The sequence below is a fragment of the Canis lupus genome, chromosome 13, assembly GCF_003254725.2.
Source record: "Canis lupus dingo isolate Sandy chromosome 13, ASM325472v2, whole genome shotgun sequence".
NCBI classification, from domain to species: Eukaryota; Metazoa; Chordata; class Mammalia; order Carnivora; family Canidae; genus Canis; species Canis lupus.
The window spans coordinates 1,531,144-1,554,091 of record NC_064255.1 but is presented as its reverse complement, the minus strand read 5'-3'; the positions used below and the strand labels follow the sequence as shown (position 1 = coordinate 1,554,091).

The 22,948-nt window shown below is 36.3% G+C and overlaps 1 protein-coding gene and 1 non-coding gene across 19 annotated transcripts in view; one reads left to right on the top strand and one right to left on the bottom strand.

The window, feature by feature from the left end:
* VPS13B (vacuolar protein sorting 13 homolog B) overlaps positions 1–22,948 on the bottom strand; it is a 733,580-nt gene that overhangs the window by 418,643 nt on the left and 291,989 nt on the right. For all 18 annotated transcript variants that reach the window (XR_007401755.1, XR_004814450.2, XR_007401756.1 and 15 more), the window contains one exon: positions 3,754–3,863. Coding sequence is in view for 15 of the 18 variants with exons in the window: in XM_049093088.1 (XP_048949045.1) it covers positions 3,754–3,863 (110 nt within the window). In the remaining 3 variants the exon portion in view is untranslated. The remainder of the gene's footprint in view (positions 1–3,753; positions 3,864–22,948) is intronic.
* Positions 2,648–2,753, top strand: LOC112662569 (U6 spliceosomal RNA). Its single transcript, XR_003138663.1, has one exon. It is a non-coding gene; the product is annotated as a U6 spliceosomal RNA (small nuclear RNA).

Here is a 22,948-nt window from a genome sequence, read left to right as displayed (position 1 = left end):
TTTCAGATGGGGATAAAATCCCTTCAACTGCTAGCCACCTGCCTACTCCTCCATGAATCACCACTATTATGATACTGATATAACCCCTGAAATTCATGTTTTACAACTATCTTCACTCATACAACTCATACATACCATTTATTTCACCATTTATTTATTTCTAATGGTAGTTTTGGAAAAATACACATACTCTCATATTGCATATATCCTTGGGAAATTGGTTTTTGTTTTAAGTACAACTTGAGACATTCATATTAAGACCTATCATATAGTTTCTACTAATAAATTATCATGTGAATATGTCATACTTTATCCACTTCCTTAGAGTCATTCCTTACAGGCATTCAAGTTGTCTCCAATTTTACATTCTTGCAATAAATACTGCAATAAGAGGCTTATAATGACTCTTTAGTGTTCTATGAGTATATCTGTTAGGATATATATCAAAAAAGTGGGATTTGAGGGTTAAAGATTATGTTCATTTTCAATTCTACTGGATACTGTCAACTTATCAACTTTCACTCATAACAGTAGTATATGAGTTTATCCATTTTCTAGGTTTTCACCACTACTGAATATTGGCATTTTTCAGCCACTAGAGTCTTAAAAGTGAAGAGGAGTAGTCATGAGTTGATTAATTATTAAAGCTAGGTGAAAAGATCATAGGGCTCAATTATACTATTTTCTCAATTACCCAATGTTAAAAAAATAAGAATAAAATAATAGGTTAAGAATATTTTAAAAAGTGTATTTTTGAGATATGATAAACTGTAGTAAAATAGTAATACTGTGAAGTGCTGGTGAAATCGTAAACTCTTACCAATTCTGGAAGGTAAGCTATAATATAATAAAAGCCTCAAAATGCGCTAAAATACATGCCCTTACCTATTTTTTAAAGATTTTATTTACTTGAAAGAGAGAGAGAGAGAGAGAGAAAAGAGGTAGGGGGAGAGACAGAAGAAAGGGAAAAGCAGACTCCCCACTGAGCAGGGAGCCCCTATGTGGCACTCAATCCCAGGAACCTGACATCATGACCTGAGTCAAAGGCAGATGCTTAATGAATTGAGCCACTCAAGTGCTCCAACACATGCCTCTAATTATTAATTACACTTTCAAAAATATATTCTAAGAGAACACTTAAAAATGCAAAGATTTAGCTATGAGGATATTTATCTCAATATTGTTTGTAACTGTACAAGTAGGATTATGAACATTTGTTAGTTTTATTTTTTTTTAATTTTTCTTTTTTTAAAAGATTTTATTTACTCATGAGAGACAGACAGAGAGAGAGAGAGAGAGACACAGGCAGAGGGAGAAGCAGGCTCCACGCAGGGAGCCCAAAGCGGGACCCAATCCCAGGACTCCAGGATCATGCCCTGGGGCAAAGGCAGGCACTAAACCGCTGGGCCACCCAGGGATCCCCTGTTAGTTTTATTTTTAAATAAATCTATTATTTTTGAACTTAGAAAAATATTTTTAAATATATATTTATACTTAATTTTAAATAGTTATAAAACAGTATAATAAAAATAAAAGTAAGCATCAAAACCTTTAAAGATGTCTGGTATCAATCAAATGAATGTATAATCTATTTGAGCTGTTAGAACATGATTAGACCTTCAGGAATATCTCTAGTAATGGGGACATAATTGCATCATTTATAAAACAACCAATGAGGGATCCCTGGGTGGTGCAGCGGTTTAGCGCCTGCCTTTGGCCCAGGGCGCGATCCTGGAGACCCGGGATCGAATCCCACGTCCGGCTCCCGGTGCATGGAGCCTGCTTCTCCCTCTGCCTGTGTCTCTGCCTCTCTCTCTCTCTCTCTCTCTCTCTCTCCCTCTCTTTGTGTGTGTGTGTGACTATCATAAATAAATAAATAAATAAATAAATAAATAAATAAATAAATAAATAAATAAATAAAACCACCAATGAGAATTTACAAAACAATGGGATATTATTCAGCCATAAAAAAGAAGGAAGTCTTCTCATTTGTGACAACATGGATGGACCTAATAAGGCAATTAGGCTAATGAAATCAGTTAGAAAAAGAAAAATACCATAATTTCACTCGTATGTGGTATATTTAAAAAGAAAGGAAAAAAAAAAAAAAGAAGGATTCCTGGGTGGCTCAGTCACTTAGGCATCTGCCTTTGGCTGGCATCATAATCCCAGGACCCTGGGCTCTCTGCTCAGCTCCCGTTTGTGTGCTCTCTCTCTCAAATAAAATCTTAAAAAAAAAATAAATAAAGACAAACTCATGGGAGCAGTGGAGCAAATGGGATCAAAGGCATAAACCTCCACTTATAACAAATAATTTGGGATGGCTGGGTGGCTCAGCGGTTGAGGGTCTGCCTCTGGCTAAAGGTGTGATCCCGGGTTTGGGGATAGAGTCCCCTATTGAGCTCCCTGCAGGGAACCTGCTTCTCTCTCTGCCTGTGTCTCTGTCAATTTTTGTCTTATATAATTATAAAATTGTGTATTTTTTCTATCAACTAACTTTAAGTTACTTCAGAAAAAAGATGTAGTACTGCGATGTTATGAGCACTGAGTGTTAAGATTCATGAATCATTAACTGACCTCCACCTCTGAAACCAGTAATATATTATATGTTTATTAATTGAATTTAAATTTAAAAAATGAAGATGCAGTGCTCACACTGGCAGTCCATATACTAAAACTGGAACAATAAAGGGAAGATTAGCATGTCCCCTGTGCAGGATGACAGAGAAATTCATGAAATATTCCATATTAAAAAAAAAAAAAGATGCAAAGTTATTTCAATTAGAATATAACAAAATTACAACTAAGTCAATGGGAAAATGCAATGCAAGATAGCATAAATTAAAAAAAAAAAAAAAGATAGCATAAATTTGGCCTGAGAATCATTTAGTTCTGCCATTTACTACATGTGACAATAAGGTAGGTTATGTTAAATGTCAATAAGCATCAGTTTCTTCATTTTTTATTTATTTTTTTTTAAGATTTTATTTATTTCCTCCTGAGAGACACAGAAAGAGAGAGAACCAGAGACGCAGGCAGAGGGAGAAGCAGGCTCCACACAGGGAGCTGACATGGGACTCGATCCCAGGTCTCCAGGATCACACCCTTGGCTGAAGGTGGCGCCAAACCACTGAGCCACCGGGCTGCCCCAGTTTCTTCATTTTTAAAATGGGAATAATAAAACCCATCTGTAAGAATTCCATTTAAGCATTCCAGAAACTAAAATTAGCTACTTTTTACTTTGTGATTTATAACCTTCTATTTTTTTTTTTATTTATACCCTTTTAAATAAGCATATATCCTAACTCTTTTACACCAACTATCCCAATCCAGGGGTTTGGCACTCAACGAATGCTTGTTGAGTAAACCCAAAGATGAAGAGGAAATACAGAGATAATAAAAACAATAGCTAACATTTACTATGCAATTCTCATGCATCAGACACTCAGAATACACATCTAGGCACCATGAGGAAAAAGAGGTCAGTAAAATAGGACTACTTAAACTAGTCTCTCCAGTGTTTCGCTTTACCAGCAATTGCTTAGAAATTCATCTCAATGGTCAATGAAACTCTCTATGAGCTATAATTTTCTGTCTAGAAATGAAAGAATACAATTATTTGAAACAGGTAGAGCAGAGGACAAAGGACTTGTGGTACATCCATTAAAAAAAAAATCAATGCAGACTATGTATAACTCTAACAAATACTGAGAAAAAGATTTGTTCATTAAGAGAATTATAAAAATTTCTCACCTGCTGCATATGTCTACTGGTTCGTTTCTGAGGCTGATAAACAAGCCAGTTATATAAGACTGGGTCAATATTAACTGCTACTCCTTGTACGCTACAAAGAAGCACGGCACCTAAAAATCAAGATTTTAAAATAGTTTTAATTCCTCATTAAAAAAATAGCAAGCTTTATATCACTTCACTCCAAGTAGGACAGCTATAATAAAAAAGACAAATTAACAAGTGCTGACAAAGATGTGGAGGAATTTGAGCTCTCATATACTGCTGGTGGGAGCATAAAATGGTACAAATACTTTAAAAAACACTTTGGCATTTCTTCAAGAGGCAAAATATACAGACATAATATGGCCCAACAATTTTATTCCTAGGTATGTACCAAGAGAACTAAAATCACTCTACTCAAAACTCTGTACCCAACTTTTCAAGGCAGTATTCATAATAGCCCAAAGGTGGAAATGACACAGATGTCCAGGAATCGTTGAATGGATAAGCAAAATATGATATAGCCATATAATGGAAAATTACTTGTTTATCTCAAGGAATCAAGTATTGATTCATGCTATACTACCTTGAATACATGCTAAGTAAAAGAAGCTAGTCACAGAAAACCACACATTGCATGATTCCACTTAAATGAAATCGTTAGAACAGGCAAAAACCATAGACACAAAAAGTGAATGCCAGTGTTTGAGGGGAGGAAAGAATGGAAAGTAACTGCTAATAGATATGCAGTTCTTTGGGGAGTGATTAAAATGTTCCAGAATTAGAAAATGGTGATTGTTGCACAACTTTGTAAATATACTAGAAAACCATTAAATTATGCACTTTAAAAATAGTGAATTTTATGGAAAAAGAATTATATCTCATCAAAAGTGAATTAGTCTACCACATGATTTCACTCATGTGGAATTTAAGAAACAAAACAGATGAACATAGGGCAAGATAAAGAAAAATAAAATAAGACAAAAGCAGAGAGGGAGGCAAACCATAAACTCTTAACTATTGGAAACAAACTGAGGATTGCTCGAAGGGAAAGTCTAAGGGAATGGGGTAACTGGGTAATGAGCATTTGATGCAATGAGCACTGGGTATTATATGCAACTGATGAATCACTAAATTCCACCCCTGAAACTAATAATACATTGTTAACTAAATTGCATTTAAATAATTTTTTTTTTTTTAGTGAATTTGGGAAACCTAGGTGGCTCAGTGGTTGAGCATCTGTCTTTGGCTCAAGTCGTGATTCCGGGGTTCCAGGATCGAGTCCCGCATCAGGTTCCCTGGAAGGAGCCGGCTTTTCCCTCTGCCTATGTCTCTGCCTCTCTCTGTGTGTCTCTCATGAATAAATAAATAAATAAATCTTTAAAAAATTTATTAAAAAAGTGAATTTGTCTTTAATAATATGCTTTATTCTTTAGGCAAAGAGCAATTTCCATATCAGTCATGAGAACAGAATATTATCTTCTTTTTCTGTTTATATTACAAACTTAATTCACGATGTTAAAGGAAGGATTATTACAACCACTCAATAAATCACTGCAAATTACAGCTTTAAGTGTTCAGAAGCCAGAGAGACATCTGCCTAGATGAAACACAGGCTAGCATTCTGACATAAAACACAAAGCTGAAGTTGAAATTTGATCCTAGGAAAGTATATTAGTCCCTCTCTGATAAAAAGCAATCACACAGGATTTAACTAAAGCGTAACATCCCACTCTTAATTTACATGCAGGTTATGTGCATTCATAAATACATTTCTGCATCTCTACATATACTTTCTGATAAAATATTATTAGCTCTACTGGGACATGGGATATCAAATAAGAGGTATTCGTCAGTTTTGCTCTCAACTATATCTCCAGTTTCTAGAAAAGTAATGGCCACATGGTAGGGGTAGAGAGTCATAATAAAAGGTAGATAGGTTCTCAGGTTAGGTGCAAAAATCTGGTTCTATAACACTGCAGATTATCTAAACAATTACTGTTAGTACCAACTCCTATGAAAAGTAAACTACCAGAGATAAGAGATAGGAAGATGTAGGGAAGTAAGCAAGAGAAATACCCCCATTTTAAATTTTTGCACATAATTTTCAAACAAGTAAAAATATCATGTGTATTCCTATTTAACCTTTTAGTTCTTCTTTTCCCAGGGACCCAGATTCAGTATAGATTTGGGGCAGCATTCTGCTGCAATCCTGCCCACTTCCATGTACCAATGGATGTGCTGCTGAGCAATGATTAAGTCAAATACATATCAAAAAGGATTGACTAGGAGAAACTAAACACAGGATAATTGAAAAAGGGGAGTCATAACTGAAGTCAATTAGAAAATACAACTTAACATATTTATTATTTCCTGTAATAGAAAGCATAAAAATTAAAATCTTAATTTTAAAGAAACTGTATACATTTAAATGAAGAGTTTTAAAATTTTAAATTCAAGAATAAATAATTCAATCTTAAAGTTCAGACTTTTCTAAATTACATATAAAGAAATGAAATTACAGTCAGATTTAAATTACTATGAAGTGTTTATCAGATAAGCTCACTGTAATATAATTTGTTTTATAATAAATATCACAATGAATATTAAAGATACCACAAATAACATATGTTTAACAATAAGAAATGTGTTCCACAAAAAGCAATTGCAAAACAAGATAGAAGAATGTGGGATCTAGGAGATGAAAGATCCAACACAGGAGGAGAGTGACAGGAATGCCCCAAATGAAAATACTGAATTAGTGACAAGTATGTGAAAAATATAATAATAATATTTAAAGTATATTTATTATTTACTTTGAGGGAGAGAACATAGGGAGGGGCAGAAGGAGAGGGAGAACCAGAATCCCAAGCAGGCTCCATGCTCAGCACAGAGCTGGATGCAGGGCTCGATCTGATGACCCTGAGATCATGACCTGAGCCAATATCAAGAGTCAAACCTTTAATTGACTGAACCACCCCAGTGCCCTCAGAACAGCGATAAAACAATTATTAAATACAGGAAAAACACATGCTATGACAGAAATGATAACTAATTATAAGATACAACATGATTGTACCATGAATATTTATAGACAGAGATATGTAAATTCTGAAAAAATACATTCATTGATTAATCAAACATGGTAATAACAATTTTGAGAGTAGGTATATGTAAGAGGAATGTATGATGTGAACAAGAGAGACTGAAAGTTAGCCAAATATCATTTTGCACAGTAAGACATCAATAAATTTTGCTCTAAAGTGAAAGATCAAGAAAAGTCATATTATTTAAAAATATGGGAATAAACATCAAAATAATTATTGAAAAGATGTGAGATATGTTACCTCTTAAAAAGGGAATATAAAAAAAAAAGTACAACTGCCATGATGGAGAATATAATTAGGAATCTCAAACTGTGGCCAAGAAAAAACAGAGGTAGATAAGCCTTAAATTTTCTTGTTGAGGTTTATCTCTCTGGCCACTAGCAGAATAAAATTTTCTGTTTGAAAAGTTTCCAATTCACTGTCATGTAACTATCAAAAATTATGAACTGTGAATGGTTCTCTTAACAAAAAATTAGCAAGCACTACAAAAGCAAGCCACTGTGAGAGACAGTCAGAAAAATCAACAAACAACAAATTTAGACTTTTCAAATACTGGAAATATTCAAATATAGAAAACAAACATCTAGGTATAAAATGTTTAAAATGCAAAAGTATGGTATCCTGCAGATTATCAAACAATGAGAAAGTATCGGGAAAGAATATATATACATATATATTAAAATAATATATATATTAAAAGATTTTATTCATTTATTCATGCGAGACATAGAGAAGAGAGAGAGATGGGGGCGGGGGAGGGGGGGCAGAGACAGGCAGAGGGAGAAGCAGGCAAGGAGCCTGATGTGGTATTCGATTCCAGGAATCACGCCCTGGGCCAAAGGCAGGCACTAAACCACTGAGCCACCCAGGGATCCCACAGAAAGTATGTATTTTAAAGGAAAATGGCAATTATAAAATGACAGTTCTTGATGTAAATAAACTCATTGGGCAGGTTAAATAGCAGATTAACTATAGTTGAAGAGAAAAAAAGTGAAGTGGAAGAAGCACATGAGCTCATTTAGAATGCATTTGAAAGAGAAAAGTGAAAGAAGATTGTTAAAATGAGGTTAAGGGCAGCCCCGGTGGCGCAGTGGTTTGGCGCCGCCTGCAGCCTGGGGTGTGATCCTGGAGACCTGGGATAGAGTCCCACGTCGGGCTCCCTGCATGGAGCCTGCTCCTCCCTCTGCCTATGTCTCTGCCTGTCTCTCTCTCTCTGTGTCTCTGAATAAATTAAAATCTTAAAAAAAAATAAAATGATGTTAAGAGATATGAGGACTAAGAAAACTAAACATATGTTAGATTCCAGAGGGAGATACCAAAAAATGGGGAAGAGGCAATATTGCTAAAAACAGTTGAGAATTTTACAAAATTGTTGGAAGACAGTAAGCCTCAAACTCAAGAAGCCCAATAAAGTCAAAATGTATAATTAAAAATAAATGCATCTCAAAAACTACAATGAGGTATCACTTGACACTTGTGAGAAAAGCTAAAATCATCAACACAAGAAATAATAGGTGTTGGCCAGGATGTGGAGAAAGGGGAATCTTCTGGAACTGTTGGTGGGAATGCAAACTGATCCAGCCACTCTGGAAAACAGTATGGAGGATCCTCAAAAAGTTAAAAATAGAATGAACCATCCTATGATCCAGCCACTGCCGACTAGTTATTTACTCAAACAACACAAGAGTACTAATTTGAAGGGATACAGGCATTTTGATATGTATAGCAGAAGTATCTACAACAGCCAAATTGTGGAACAACCCAAATGTCCACTGACTGATGAATGGATAAAAAAGATGTGATACACACGCACATGCATGCATGCACACACACACACACACACACACACAATGGAATATTACTCAGCCATAAAAAGGAATGAAATCTTGCCATTTGCTAGATATTATTATGCTAAGTGAAATACGTCAGAGAATGACAAATACCATACGATTAAACTCACAGGCGGAATTTAAGACACAAATAAATATAAAGGAAAAAAGAAACAAATCAAGAAACAAAGTCCTACCTACAGAAAACAAACTGATGGTTACCACAGGGGAGGTGGGTGGAGGGATGCGTGAAATAGAAAACGGGGATTAAGGAGGTGCACCTGTGATGAGCACCGGGCGATGTATGGAATTGCTGAAACACTAAATTGTACACTTGAAACTAATATTAAACTACATGTTAACTAACTGAAAATTAAAAACTTTTAAAAAACACAGATATATTTTATTAAACAAATCATTTCTATTATTTATTAGTATTAACTACAATGTATTGTACAAATCACAGAGATTCTATCAGGAGATGCAAAGACAAAGAAATCTCATCCTTTTCCATAGCCATGCAGACACAACTCACTACATACATGTTCTCAGGATAAACACAAACTTTTAAAAAATTATGATGAAAAATACACCCACAAACCCTATATAAACAAAGAAGTTTATAAATTTAATAGTATGTGAACTTCAAAGAACCAAAGTAAATTCAAAAATTAGACATTCTCCAAAGTGGGCAAGTTATTTTAAAAGTCTTTTCAGATGCACCAAAAATTAAATGTACTGAGAAATTTTTTTTAAAAACTTTCTCATTGAGTTAGTAGCATTCCTTTTTTTTTTTTAAGATTTATTTATTTATTTATTCATGATAGACGCACACACAGAGAGAGAGACAGAAAGAGAGAGAGAGAGAGAGAGAGAGAGGGGCAGAGACACAGACAGAGGGAGAAGCAGGCTCCATGCCTGGAGCCCGACACGGGACTCGATCCCAGGACTCCAGCACCGTGCCCTGGGCCAAAAGCAGGCACCAAACCGCTGAGCCACCCAGGGATCCCCAGTAGCATTCCTTTTTAATTGAAGTTTTAGAGACAGGAAAACGAAAACAAATGCACCAAAATACTGTGATTTGAAAACTAACCTTAAAACCCTATTTTATTCCTCACCAACAAATGTTCATAAAAGTTATTTGATTACATTATGTCAGAGATGACTGAATGACATAATAGCCAGCCTGCGAATGTTAAGCAGGTGATAAAAGAGAATTATCTATTAACTTAATATCAATTTAGTTGAAATTTAGAAATAAAGTTCTTTTAAATTTAAAGGGATATTTTCATATTATGCTCAATTTACAAGACCTCGCCTTTAAAAATAACACACATGTTCTGACATGCGTAGACAACTAGTCTAATCTTGAGTTTACTCAGAACAGATACCCCATAAATCACTAAAATTTGACAATATATTATTCTGTTTAATTTTAGCCTGGGAGACAACTAATGAGAAAAGTGTGCTTTATTTCTCTGCTCACTGCCAAAATGACTCACTTACGCACATTCCACTCAGGCTTCACAAATTAATTAAACTAAGGCACCAACTGTCATTTCAGTTACATCCTAAACTGAAGAATTAGAATGAAAAAAGAGTGACAGAACAAAAGTGCAAAGGATTGTAATTAAACATACATGCTTGTTAGCTCTAAAACTTTGTTGGCCAATAAGATGGTCTTGTAAAATATCAAGGTATAAAAGGGGACAAGCATCCTGTATCTTACGTTAAACCAATGAATGAGATAAAAAACATAAACATATTCATGTTCATCTAAGCTTCAGTGGCTAAAACTCACTATTTTTCTATTATGTAGCTATAGTAAAGTAAGGATATTTTAGATTTGTATATCTCTTAAGAAATTATTTGCTACTCTTTTTTTTTAAGAATAATTTCATGAATTTTGGTCAGTTTAAATAAATAAAAAAGAATCAAAACTATGGGTGGAGAATAAAGGCAAGATAGAGTAATCACAGGCAAGAAATGACAGGGCAGGGTTGAGCTGCCAACTACTGGTAACTTTATTCAAGGTAATTGTCAAGTTTAGTACAACTGAATCATAAGACTCTAAGGTATGTAAGTATGGTAGCTCATGTTACTTAATTAACAATTACCAAGCCTTCCCCTAGGATATAGAAAATCACAAGAGAACTCTATCCCATCATAACAAAATAAGCCATATAACCAACCTATTAAAGCTTTTCAACATTCATCAGATATAGCAGTGTTTGCAAAGAAATCTCATGAACAAAAATAAAAGTGAAAGGCCAGTCATAGGCAGGAAGGAATGAATAGTGGCTTTCATTCTTGGTGTAGCAGTAGGAGGAGAAACAAGTTGTTAAGAAAAAAAACAAGAGAAATTTTAACAAATGTTTAAAGACCAGTTTGGGGACTGGCATGACAATGTAGAATCTCTGAGAATAATAGACACAATAGGAATGTACCTACCCGGCATTTTTTCAACAAACCTCCACCAAATATTCATGAGAATGGCATAGCATACGACTGAAGAAATGAGGAAGACCCTACCTACAGCAGGTGCATGGAGTCTGATGACTTCTGAGAGCAAAGAAGGAGAACTAAGGGAAATCCCACCGTCATTCCGAACTTTCCAATGAGCACCAAACAGGGCTATCTGTGACTAGGAGAAGAAAAGTGGAACTAAGACAGATCCCCCTCTAAGAACAAGCGAACAAGGCATGTTAGGTCTGAGCACAGATAAGAAGTGAGAGAAAAATCACAAACCATACTGAAACAAAAATTGTGATCCTGCTCATAAAAAAATGTGAAACCTATGTCACACTCCATTGAAATAAAGAACTTGACCCAGCTCAACTACAGAATAAAAACAAAGAACATAAAGCATAGAGAATATAGTCAATATTATTTTAGTAATGCTATATGGTGACAGATAGCAACTACACTTAACATGGTAAGCAATGTACACAATTGAACCACTATGTTTTACGCCAGTAAATAAGTGCATGTCAATTCTACTTCAATAGTAAAAATTTATTTTTTTAATTTTAATAATAAATTTATTTTTTATTGGTGTTCAATTTGCCAACATCAGAATAACACCCAATATAATCAATAGTAAAAATTTAAAAATAAAGGAGGAGAAGCAAAAACCAGGTACAACTACACTAATAACATGACAGAAGAGGCATGTTGTTTTATGGGCATAAAGTAGGTACTATTATTCTTTTTTTTTTTTAAGATTTTATTTATTTATCATGAGAGACACAGAGAGAAAGGCAGAGACACAGACAGAGGGAGAAGCAGGCTCCCTGCAGGGAGCCCGATGCAGGACTCAATCCCAGGACTACAGGATCACGCCCTGAGTCGAAGGCAGATGCTCAACCGCTGAGCCACCCAGGCGTCCCTATTATTCTTTTTATACACAACATTTGACATTCATTTAAAAAATTATAAAGGACAGTAAAAGAAAAGAAATAACCATCATCAAAAAGAAAACAATCAATAGCCCAAGTTCAAAAGGTAGCATAAATACTGGAATTATCAAAGATTTTAAAACAACTCTGAGGTAGTGTACATGAACTAAAGGGGAACTGCAATAGAGAAAAAGAAACTATTAAAAAGAGACAAATGGAAATATTAGAATTTTAAAAATAATACTGGAGGTGAAAAATTCTTTGAAAATTTCTTTTCAAAACTGATAAATAATACCAACAGACAGATTAAAAAAAAAAAAAAAACCTAAGCAAACACCAAGAGGAATAATTAAAAAGAAAAACAGATCTAGACACATCACAGTCAAATTGCAGGAAAGCAAACAGAAAAAAATTCTGAAATTACTCAGGGGGAAAAAAAAAGACATTACATATAAAGAAACCATGATGAAAACAGAATAACTCCTCATCAGAAATAACAGCGATGCAAAGACAGTGGAATGGTTATCTTTAAAGTGCTGAAGTAAGAGAAGACAATCTAGAATTATGTCTGTTGAAAGTATGTTTTAAAAATGAAGACAAAACAACAAAAACAATTTGTCTCCTAAAAACTTGCACTACTAGAAATTAAGAGAAGTACTTTAGAATGAAAGGAAATATACCAGATAGAAATTCAATTCTAGAAAATGAGGAACACCAGAAACACTAAATATGTAAATAAGATTGCTTTAAAAATATGCTATTTTTATTTATATATACAATTACAGTTATATACAGACACACCTGCATATGTATGTGTGTGTGTGCATGTGTATCTTTAAATCTCCCTTAAAACTCCGAACTATTTGGAGTAGGAATAATAACAATACAGTGTGGGGTAAAATTACACAAAGAACTAAAATATACGTCCACAGAGCAGAAAGAAAAGGATGGTGGGAACTAGAAGTAAAATAGTGTAAAAACTGCATTTGTCTTATTTTTTAGTTTACTATAGATTCTGTCACTGTCCTCTAAACTTGCCAATTTTATTGTTAAGCCCAATTCATATCATACAAAAATATTTAGTAAGCACTTATTTATGTACATATATACTTTATTTTTTCCCATTTAACCAAATTTTGCACACCCTTTTTTAAAACAAAATATTTTATTTTTTTTATTCATGAGAGTCACACACAGAGAGAGGCAGAGACACAGGCAGAGGGAGAAGCAGGCTCCATGCAGGGAGCCTGACACAGACTCGATCCCGGGTCTCCCGGATCACGCCCTGCGCCAAAGGTGGCACCAAACCACTGAGCCACCCGGGCTGCCCTGCACATCCTTTGATTCTAATTAGCTTCTACCACTAAGACTTTGACCATCACTGACCTTTCCATTTTTTAGCCAAGTATAACACTGAGAATATAGAGCTCAATTAGAGCCACTGACTCACTTCAGCTTTCTCAGTTAAAAAAGAATGTCATCATTCAGAACAAGGATGGCAGGGGAGGTTATGAGTGCTTTAGGCAACAGCCTAAGTAATCTGAAACAATGACACACACGATCCCTTTACAACATTAAGGAGCTTTCTGTATTCCTTGGTTAGAAACTCAAAGTGAGTCAGCTATACTGTTGCATGTTTTTTTCAGTCCACTTCAGGTACAGAGAATGTAGAAGAACTGGATTGCATCATGACTGTGTTTTTATTTTTCCTACTGGTCTCTTTCATTCTCTCCAGATCTGTTAATCAATTTTATCAGACATTAAGTTAATAACTGGTCTCCTTCTATCTGACTCATGCGTCTTATTTCTCAACTGGCAAAGACTGCACAAGTGAGATTTAATAGTAATCTCAAACTGTGTCAATTAATAATTTGTGATATTTCAAAGTTTTCTTCTCATCTTCACATTCAAGACATAAAACTCTAAAACTGTAAAGATAATTATAGACAGCTTTCACAATGAAAAGCTCAGAACTTCTGAGGCGCCTGGCAGAGCTCAGTCAATTTTGCATCTGACTATCTCAGGGCCTTGAGTTCAAGGCCTGCATTGGACTCCACACTGGGTGTGAAGCCTCAATCAATCAATCAATCAATAAGCAAGCTTAGAACTTCTGAACAATAAAAACCATAACCAAAATTGAAAGCAAAAGTGAAACTAGAAGAAAATATTAGAAAAATAGGTAACACAGATAATATTCACAATATAGGAAACCTCCTAAAAGTTACTAAGAAAAAAGATACATAACAAACAGAAAAATCAGCAAAAAATATAAACAGACAAATCACAGAATAAATACAACCAGCCTTCACTAAAGCTCAACTTCATTAATGGCAAAGAAATCCAAGGTAAAACAAAAAGATAATTTTCCAATGGCAGATGAGTATTAAATGAATGAAATTCTAATACAGATAAGGCTACGAAAGATAAAACACTCTCATGGTTGCTAAAAGAAATGGAAATGGGTACAGGCATTTTGAAAGCCACTTTGGAATTACCCATCAAAATTTTCAATGTACATACTCACTGATCCAGCAATTTTAGTTCTTGGAATCCTACTGTAACATTTGTAAATGCTCTTAAATATATGCACAGAAAAATGGCACAAATCTGTTCATCTGTAGTATTATTTATAATAATAACTATGTAAATAATATCAACATCTACAGTCAAACTATGATAATTTCTTTAATGGAACATCAATCAGCTATTATATTATGAAGCGCACATATAACTAATGACGCAAATATAATGCAGAACACTATAAAGTGAAAAAAAGCATATTCCAAAAAATAGAAAAGGAAAACTTCCAAACAAAGTAAGTTTAGAGGAAACATACCTCAATATAATATGGACTATATACGAAAAATACATAGCTAACATAATCCTCAATGGGGAAAAACTGAGAGCCTTTCCCCTAACCTTAGGAACAAAAAAGGATGTCTACTCCCACCTATTTTATTCAACATAGTACTGGAAGTGCTACCCACAGCAATCAGACAACAAAAAGAAATAAAAGGAATCATCAAGGAAGAAGTAAAATTTTCCTTACTTGCATGCAAGTGACTCAATACTATAGTAGAAAAACCACAGACCACCAAAAAATTACCAGAACTGATAAATGAATTCAGTAAAGTCACAGCATACAAAATCATTCCACAGAAATCTGTTGCATTCCTGTACACTAATAATGAAGCACCAGAAAATGAAATTAACAAAGCAATCCCATTTACAATTAGATCAAAAACAATAAAATATCTAGGAATAAACTTAACCAAAGAGGTGAAAGACCTGTACTCTGAAAACTATAGAACAATGATGAAAGAAATTGAAGATGACACAAAGAAATGCAAAGACATTCTATGCTCATGGATTAGAAGAAGAAACATTGTTGAAATGTCTCTACTGCTCAAAGCAACCTACACATTTCATGCCATCCCTATCAAAATACCAAGAGCATTTTTTACAGAATTAGAACAAATATTTAATCCTGAAATCTATGTGGAACCACAAAAGACTCTGTATAGCCAAAGCAATCTTGAAAAAAGTAGAGCAAAGCTGTAGGCATCACAATTTCAGATTTCAAGTTATATTACAAAGCTGCAGTAATCAAAATAGTATGGTACTGGCACAAAAATAGACACAAAGATTAATGGGACAGAATAGATAATCCAGAAGTAAACCACAATTATATGGTCAATTAATCCTTGACAAAGCATGAAAGAATACCCAATGGCAAAAGATGGTCTATTCAAAAAATGATGTTGGGAAAACCAGACATCAACATTCAAAAGAAGGAAACTGGACCATGTTCCTGTATCATACACAAAGATATATTCAAAATGGTTTAAAGACCTAAATGTGAGACAGAAATATAAAACTCTGAGATGAGACAAGAGCACAGACAATAATTTTTCTAGATATCTATCCTGAGGTAGGAGAAACAAAAGCAAAAATAAACTATTGGGACTGCAAAATAAAAAGATTCTGCACAGTGAAGGAAACAATCAACAAAACTAAAAGGCAGTGTACAGAATGGGAGAAGATATTTGCAAATGAAATATCTAATAAAGAGTTAGAATCCAAAGTATATAAAGAACTTAAAAAATCCAACACCAAAAAAACAAATAATCCAATTAAAAATGGGCAAAGGATCTGAACAGGTATTTCTCCAAAGAAGGTATTTCTCCAAAGATCTCCATTCAGATGACCAACAGACACATGAAATGATGCTCATCATCATTTATCATCGGGGAAATGCAAATCAAATAATGAGATATCACCTCATACCTGTCAGAATGGCTAAAATCAACAACTCAAGAAATGATAAATGTTGGCGAGAATGTGGAGAAAAAAGAACCCTTGTACACTGTTGGTGGGAATGCAAATTGGTGCAGTCACTACGGAAAACTGTGTGGAGGCTCCTCAAAAGATTAAAAATAGAGCTACTAAATATTTACCCAAAGAATACAAAAACAAATTCAAAGGGATACATGTACCCCTCTGTTTATAGTAGCATTTACAATAGCCAAGAATGCAAGCAGCCCAAGTGTCTATCAGTTGATGGATAAAGAAGATGTGGTACATATATACATACACAAAGGAATATTACTGAGTCACTAAACGAATGAAATCTAACCACGTACAATGACATAAGATGGAGCTAGAGAGTGTGTTAAGCGAAGTCAAAGATATATGATTTCACTCACATGCAGAATTTAGGAAATAAAGGGGAGTAAAGGGCAAAGAGAGAGAGAGGCACACCAAGAAACAGACTGATAACTACAGAGAACAAACTGATGGTTACCAGAGGGGAGGTGGGTGGGTGAATGGGTTAAATAGGTGATGGGGATTAAGGAGTGCATTTGTCAAGATGAGTACTAGGTGATTAATGACTTAAAATAACGTGAAAAGAAGCAAAGTATAGATACAAGTATATTGCACAGAAATTTCAGGTATTACATATATGTGTATGTGATATATGTGTTTATTTGAACATAAAATAGTGCTATGTCTGAATGTATATATGGCAATATTCAAGTAATGTACTATAGAAAAAGATCTGCAACTCTATGAACCATGCTATATACAAACCAAGGTAGAACAAACACATCACTTCACGATTTACTAATAGATTATATTATTTATATTCTAAAACCAAGAAACTACACTAGCATTTTTCCTGGTCAATTCTGAATTTCAATGAAAATTTTGGTTCATAGAAGAGACAAAAACCAAACTTTGATTCACCACAAATAAAACCCTTTGGAAAATGATCAGATCTCATAAAAGTCTCTCTTTAATTTATCTGCAATTTGTCATTGTTCTTTATTCAGGATTTTCATCATGTAGAATTCCCATCACAGCGATCCTGCACGATATCAGAATGAACAAATCTACAATCCTATAAATTACATAGTAACATTTAAAACCAATTCCTCAATTTAAAATGAACTTAGGGATCCCTGGGTGGCGCAGCGGTTTAGCGCCTGCCTTTGGCCCAGGGCGCGATCCTGGAGACCCGGGATCGAATCCCACATCGGGCTCCCAGGTGCATGGAGCCTGCTTCTCCCTCTGCCTATGTCTCTGCCTCTCTCTCTCTCTCTCTGTGTGACTATCATAAATAAATAAAAATTAAAAATAAAAAGAAATTGGTTAAAAAGAATTTAAAAAATAAAATGAACTTAGAGGACAATATAATCAAACTATAGATTATAAATCAAGATATAATTATAAAATTTATCAATTTACTCATACACCTCAGTAAAATCTTTTCTATTGTCCAAATTATTAGTTTTATTAATTTCAAGTATTTCTTCATCTCTTTCATAAACAGACCTAAAACTCCAACATATATCTTAATCATATTAGCATATAATAGCTTGAGCCTATGAACTTTATAAAGCCAATATAAAGAGACAACTACCCTCTGAATTAATGATATATAAAATATGAATTGACGTATAATAACTTGGAATAAAAGAGTATTAGTATGGTATAACTTAGAGCCAATACAGATGTGTTTAACTCTAAATACTTCATAGGTATTATTACTGATTTGGCATTTTAATTTTGCTGATTATATGAAGTTATCCACATCTGGCTTAAATTTTAAGCAAACAGGGTGAAGGATTATATTGTTGTATTTCTATTTATAGATTCCAGCAAGAAGCTTAATAATGCTTGTTATTGGGGTGCCTTGGTTAAGCATCTAACTCTTGGTTTGGCTCACATTATGATTTCAGGTTCCTGAGATCAAGTCCCACACTAGGCTCCACGCTCAGCAGGGAGTCAGCTTCTCTCTCTCTCTCTGCCCCTCCCCCAGCTCACATGCTCTCCTGCTCTCACTCTCTCAAATAAATAAATAAATCCCTTTTAAATAATAGATGGATGGATGGATGGATGGATGGATGGATGGATGGATGCTTGTTAATAAAATGGTTCTTATATAACTGGAAGAATCTTCAGAGTCATCCCCACCAGATGATGTCTGTAATTTTTAAATTCCATGTACCAGTAGAGGTTGGAAAGGACTCTTGAAATCACAGTAGTACTCAAAGACAAGACAGAGAGTACATTTTAATTATGAAATCCTTGAATACTAAAAATTTTTTATAAAAATAAATCTTAACTCAGAAGTTAAAAGCAATGCTTTTTTGATTAAGTCCAGATAAGCATGTATTTTCTGGGTACTTAACATCATTACTTCTCATCCAAAATATTATAAATTTCAAGTGTTTCTAAGTCCAAGATATGCCTCTCCATTCCAGCATTCTTTTTCAGAAAAGTTATTTTTTTCAAATTATCAGAAATTCAAGTTTTAAAAAAATTTTTTTAAGATTTAATTTATTTATTCATGAGAGAGAAAGAGAGAGAGAGAGAGAGAGAGGCAGAGACACAGGCAGAGGGAGAAGCAGGCTCCATGCAGAGAGCCTGACGTGGGTACTCGATCCGGGGTCTCCAAGATCACGCCCTGGGCTGACAGCAGCACTAAACCACTGAGCTGCTGAGCCACCCGGGCTGCCCTCAAGCTTCTTTTCTAACACAAGAACTCTAAGACCACCAAGTATCAACAATAAACAAAAATTTTTTGATAAACGTTTTCCTGTATGTATCAAAACCAACAAATTAAAACTCCCCGAGGGGAGGAACAAGATGGCGGAAGAGTAGGGTCCCCAAGTCACCTGTCCCCACCAAATTACCTAGAAAACCTTCAAATCATCCTGAAAATCTATCAATTCGGCCTGAGAATTAAAGAGAGACCAGCTGGAATGCTGCAGTGAAAAGAGTTCGCGCTTCTATCAAGGTAGGAAGACGGGGAAAAAGAAATAAAGAAACAAAGGCCTCCAAGGGGGAGGGGCCCGCGAGGAGCCGGGCTGAGGCCGGGGCGAGTGTCCCCAGGACAGGAGAGCCCCGTCCCGGAGGAGCAGGAGCTGCACCGACCTTCCCGGGCGGAAAGGGGCTCCAGGGAGGTGGAGCAGGACCCAGGAGGGCGGGGATGCCCTCGGGCTCCCGGGGACACTAAAGACACCTGCGCCCCGGGAGATGCGCCGAGCTCCCTAAGGGCTGCAGCGCGCACGGGGGACCCGGAGCAGCTCGGGGGGGCTCCGCGGAGGGGGCTGCGGGGCGGGAGCAGCTCGGGGGGCTCGGGGGCGGCTCCGCGGAGGGGGCTGCGGGCGGGAGCGCGAATCCACCAGCGCAGGCCCCGCAGCACAGGGCGCCGGGACACAGGCCAGGATCCCGCCTCCCCCGGGACAGGCAGAGGCCGGGAGGGCCCAGGACAGCGAGGACGCTCCTGCCCCAGCTGAGCAGATCAGCGGCCCCGCCCGGAGACTCCAGGCCCTGCAGACGGAGAGCTCCGTGGTGACTGCGGGAGCTGACTCCAGGGCTCCAGAGCTGCCGCCGCCACTGTGGTGGTTCCTCCTGCGGCCTCACGAGGTAAACAACCCCCACTGAGCCCTGCACCAGGCAGGGGCAGAGCAGCTCCCCCAACTGCTAACACCTGAAAATCAGCACAACAGGCCCCTCCCCCAGAAGACCAGCTAGACGGACAACTTCCAGGAGAAGCCAAGGGACTTAAAGTACACAGAATCAGAAGATACTCCCCGGTGGTTCCTTTTTTTGTTTGTTTCTTCTTTTGTTTTGCTTTTTGATTTGTTTCCTTCCCCCAACCCCTTTTTTTCTCCTTTCTTTTTCTCTTTTTCTTCTTTTTTTTTTCATTTTTTTTTCTTTTTCTTCCCTTTTTTTTCTCTTTCTCTTTTCTTTCCTTCTTTCTCTCCTCTCTTTTTCTCTTTTTCCCAATACAACTTGCTTTTGGCCACTCTGCACTGAGCAAAATGACTAGAAGGAAAACCTCACCTCAAAAGAAAGAACCAGAAACAGTCCTCTCTCCCACAGAGTTACAAAATCTGGATTACAATTCAATGTCAGAAAGCCAATTCAGAAGCACTATTATACAACTACTGGTGGCTCTAGAAAAAAGTATAAAGGACTCAAGAGACTTCATGACTGCAGAATTTAGAGCTAATCAGGCAGAAATTAAAAATCAATTGAATGAGATGCAATCCAAACTAGAAGTCCTAACGACGAGGGTTAACGAGGTGGAAGAAGGAGTGAGTGACATAGAAGACAAGTTGATAGCAAAGAGGGAAACTGAGGAAAAAAGAGACAAACAATTAAAAGACCATGAAGATAGATTAAGGGAAATAAACGACAGCCTGAGAAAGAAAAACCTACGTTTAATTGGGGTTCCCGAGGGCGCCGAAAGGGCCAGAGGGCCAGAATATGTATTGAACAAATCTAAGCTGAAAACTTTCCTAATCTGGGAAGGGAAACAGGCATTCAGATCCAGGAAATAGAGAGATCCCCCCCTAAAATCAATACAAACCGTTCAACACCTCGACATTTAATAGTGAAGCTTGCAAATTCCAAAGATAAAGAGAAGATCCTTAAAGCAGCAAGAGACAAGAAATCCCTGACTTTTATGGGGAGGAGTATTAGGGTAACAGCAGACCTTTCCACAGAGACCTGGCAGGCCAGAAAGGGCTGGCAGGATATATTCAGGGTCCTAAATGAGAAGAACATGCAACCAAGAATACTTTATCCAGCAAGGCTCTCATTCAAAATGGAAGGAGAGATAAAGAGCTTCCAAGACAGGCAGCAACTAAAAGAATATGTGACCTCCAAACCAGCTCTGCAAGAAATTTTAAGGGGGACTCTTAAAATTCCCCTTTAAGAAGAAGTTCAGTGGAACAGTCCACAAAAACAAGGACTGAATAGATATCATGATGACACTAAACTCATATCTCTCAATAGTAACTCTGAATGTGAACGGGCTTAATGACCCCATCAAAAGGCGCAGGGTTTCAGACTGGATAAAAAAGCAGGACCCATCTATTTGCTGTCTACAAGAGACTCATTTTAGACAGAAGGACACCTACAGCCTGAAAATAAAAGGTTGGAGAACCATTTACCATTCGAATGGTCCTCAAAAGAAAGCAGGGGTAGCCATCCTTATATCAGATAAACTAAAATTTATCCCAAAGACTGTAGAGAGAGATGAAGAGGGACACTATATCATACTTAAAGGATCTATTCAACAAGAGGACTTAACAATCCTCAATATATATGCCCCGATGTGGGAGCTGCCAAATATATAAATCAATTATTAACCAAAGTGAAGAAATATTTAGATAATAATACACTTATACATGGTGACTTCAATCTAGCTTTTTCTATACTCGATAGGTCTTCTAAGCACAACATCTCCAAAGAAACGAGAGCTTTAAATGATACACTGGACCAGATGGATTTCACAGATATCTACAGAACTTTACATCCAAACTCAACTGAATACACATTCTTCTCAAGCACACATGGAACTTTCTCCAGAATAGACCACATACTGGGTCACAAATCGGGTCTGAACCGATACCAAAAGATTGGGATTGTCCCCTGCATATTCTCAGACCATAATGCCTTGAAATTAGAACTAAATCACAACAAGAAGTTTGGAAGGACCTCAAACACGTGGAGGTGAAGGACCATCCTGCTAAAAGATGAAAGGGTCAACCAGGAAATTAAGGAAGAATTAAAAAGATTCATGGAAACTAATGAGAATGAAGATACAACCGTTCAAAATCTTTGGGATGCAGCAAAAGCAGTCCTAAGGGGGAAATACATTGCAATACAAGCATCCATTCAAAAACTGGAAAGAACTCAAATACAAAAGCTAACCTTACACATAAAGGAGCTAGAGAAAAAACAGCAAATAGATCCTACACCCAAGAGAAGAAGGGAGTTAATAAAGATTCGAGCAGAACTCAACGAAATCGAGACCAGAAGAACTGTGGAACTGATCAACAGAACCAGGAGTTGGTTCTTTGAAAGAATTAATAAGATAGATAAACCATTAGCCAGCCTTATTAAAAAGAAGAGAGAGGAGACTCAAATTAATAAAATCATGAATGAGAAAGGAGAGATCACTACCAACACCAAGGAAATACAAACGATTTTAAAAACATATTATGAACAGCTATATGCCAATAAATTAGGCAATCTAGAAGAAATGGACGCATTCCTGGAAAGCCACAAACTACCAAAACTGGAACAGGAAGAAATAGAAAACCTGAACAGGCCAATAACCAGGGAGGAAATTGAAGCAGTCATCAAAAACCTCCCAAGACACAAGAGTCCAGGGCCAGATGGCTTCCCAGGGGAACTCTATCAAACGTTTAAAGAAGAAACCATACCTATTCTCCTAAAGCTGTTTGGAAAGATAGAAAGAGATGGAGTACTTCCAAATTCGTTTTATGAGGCCAGCATCACCTTAATTCCAAAACCAGACAAAGACCCCACCAAAAAGGAGAATTACAGACCAATATCC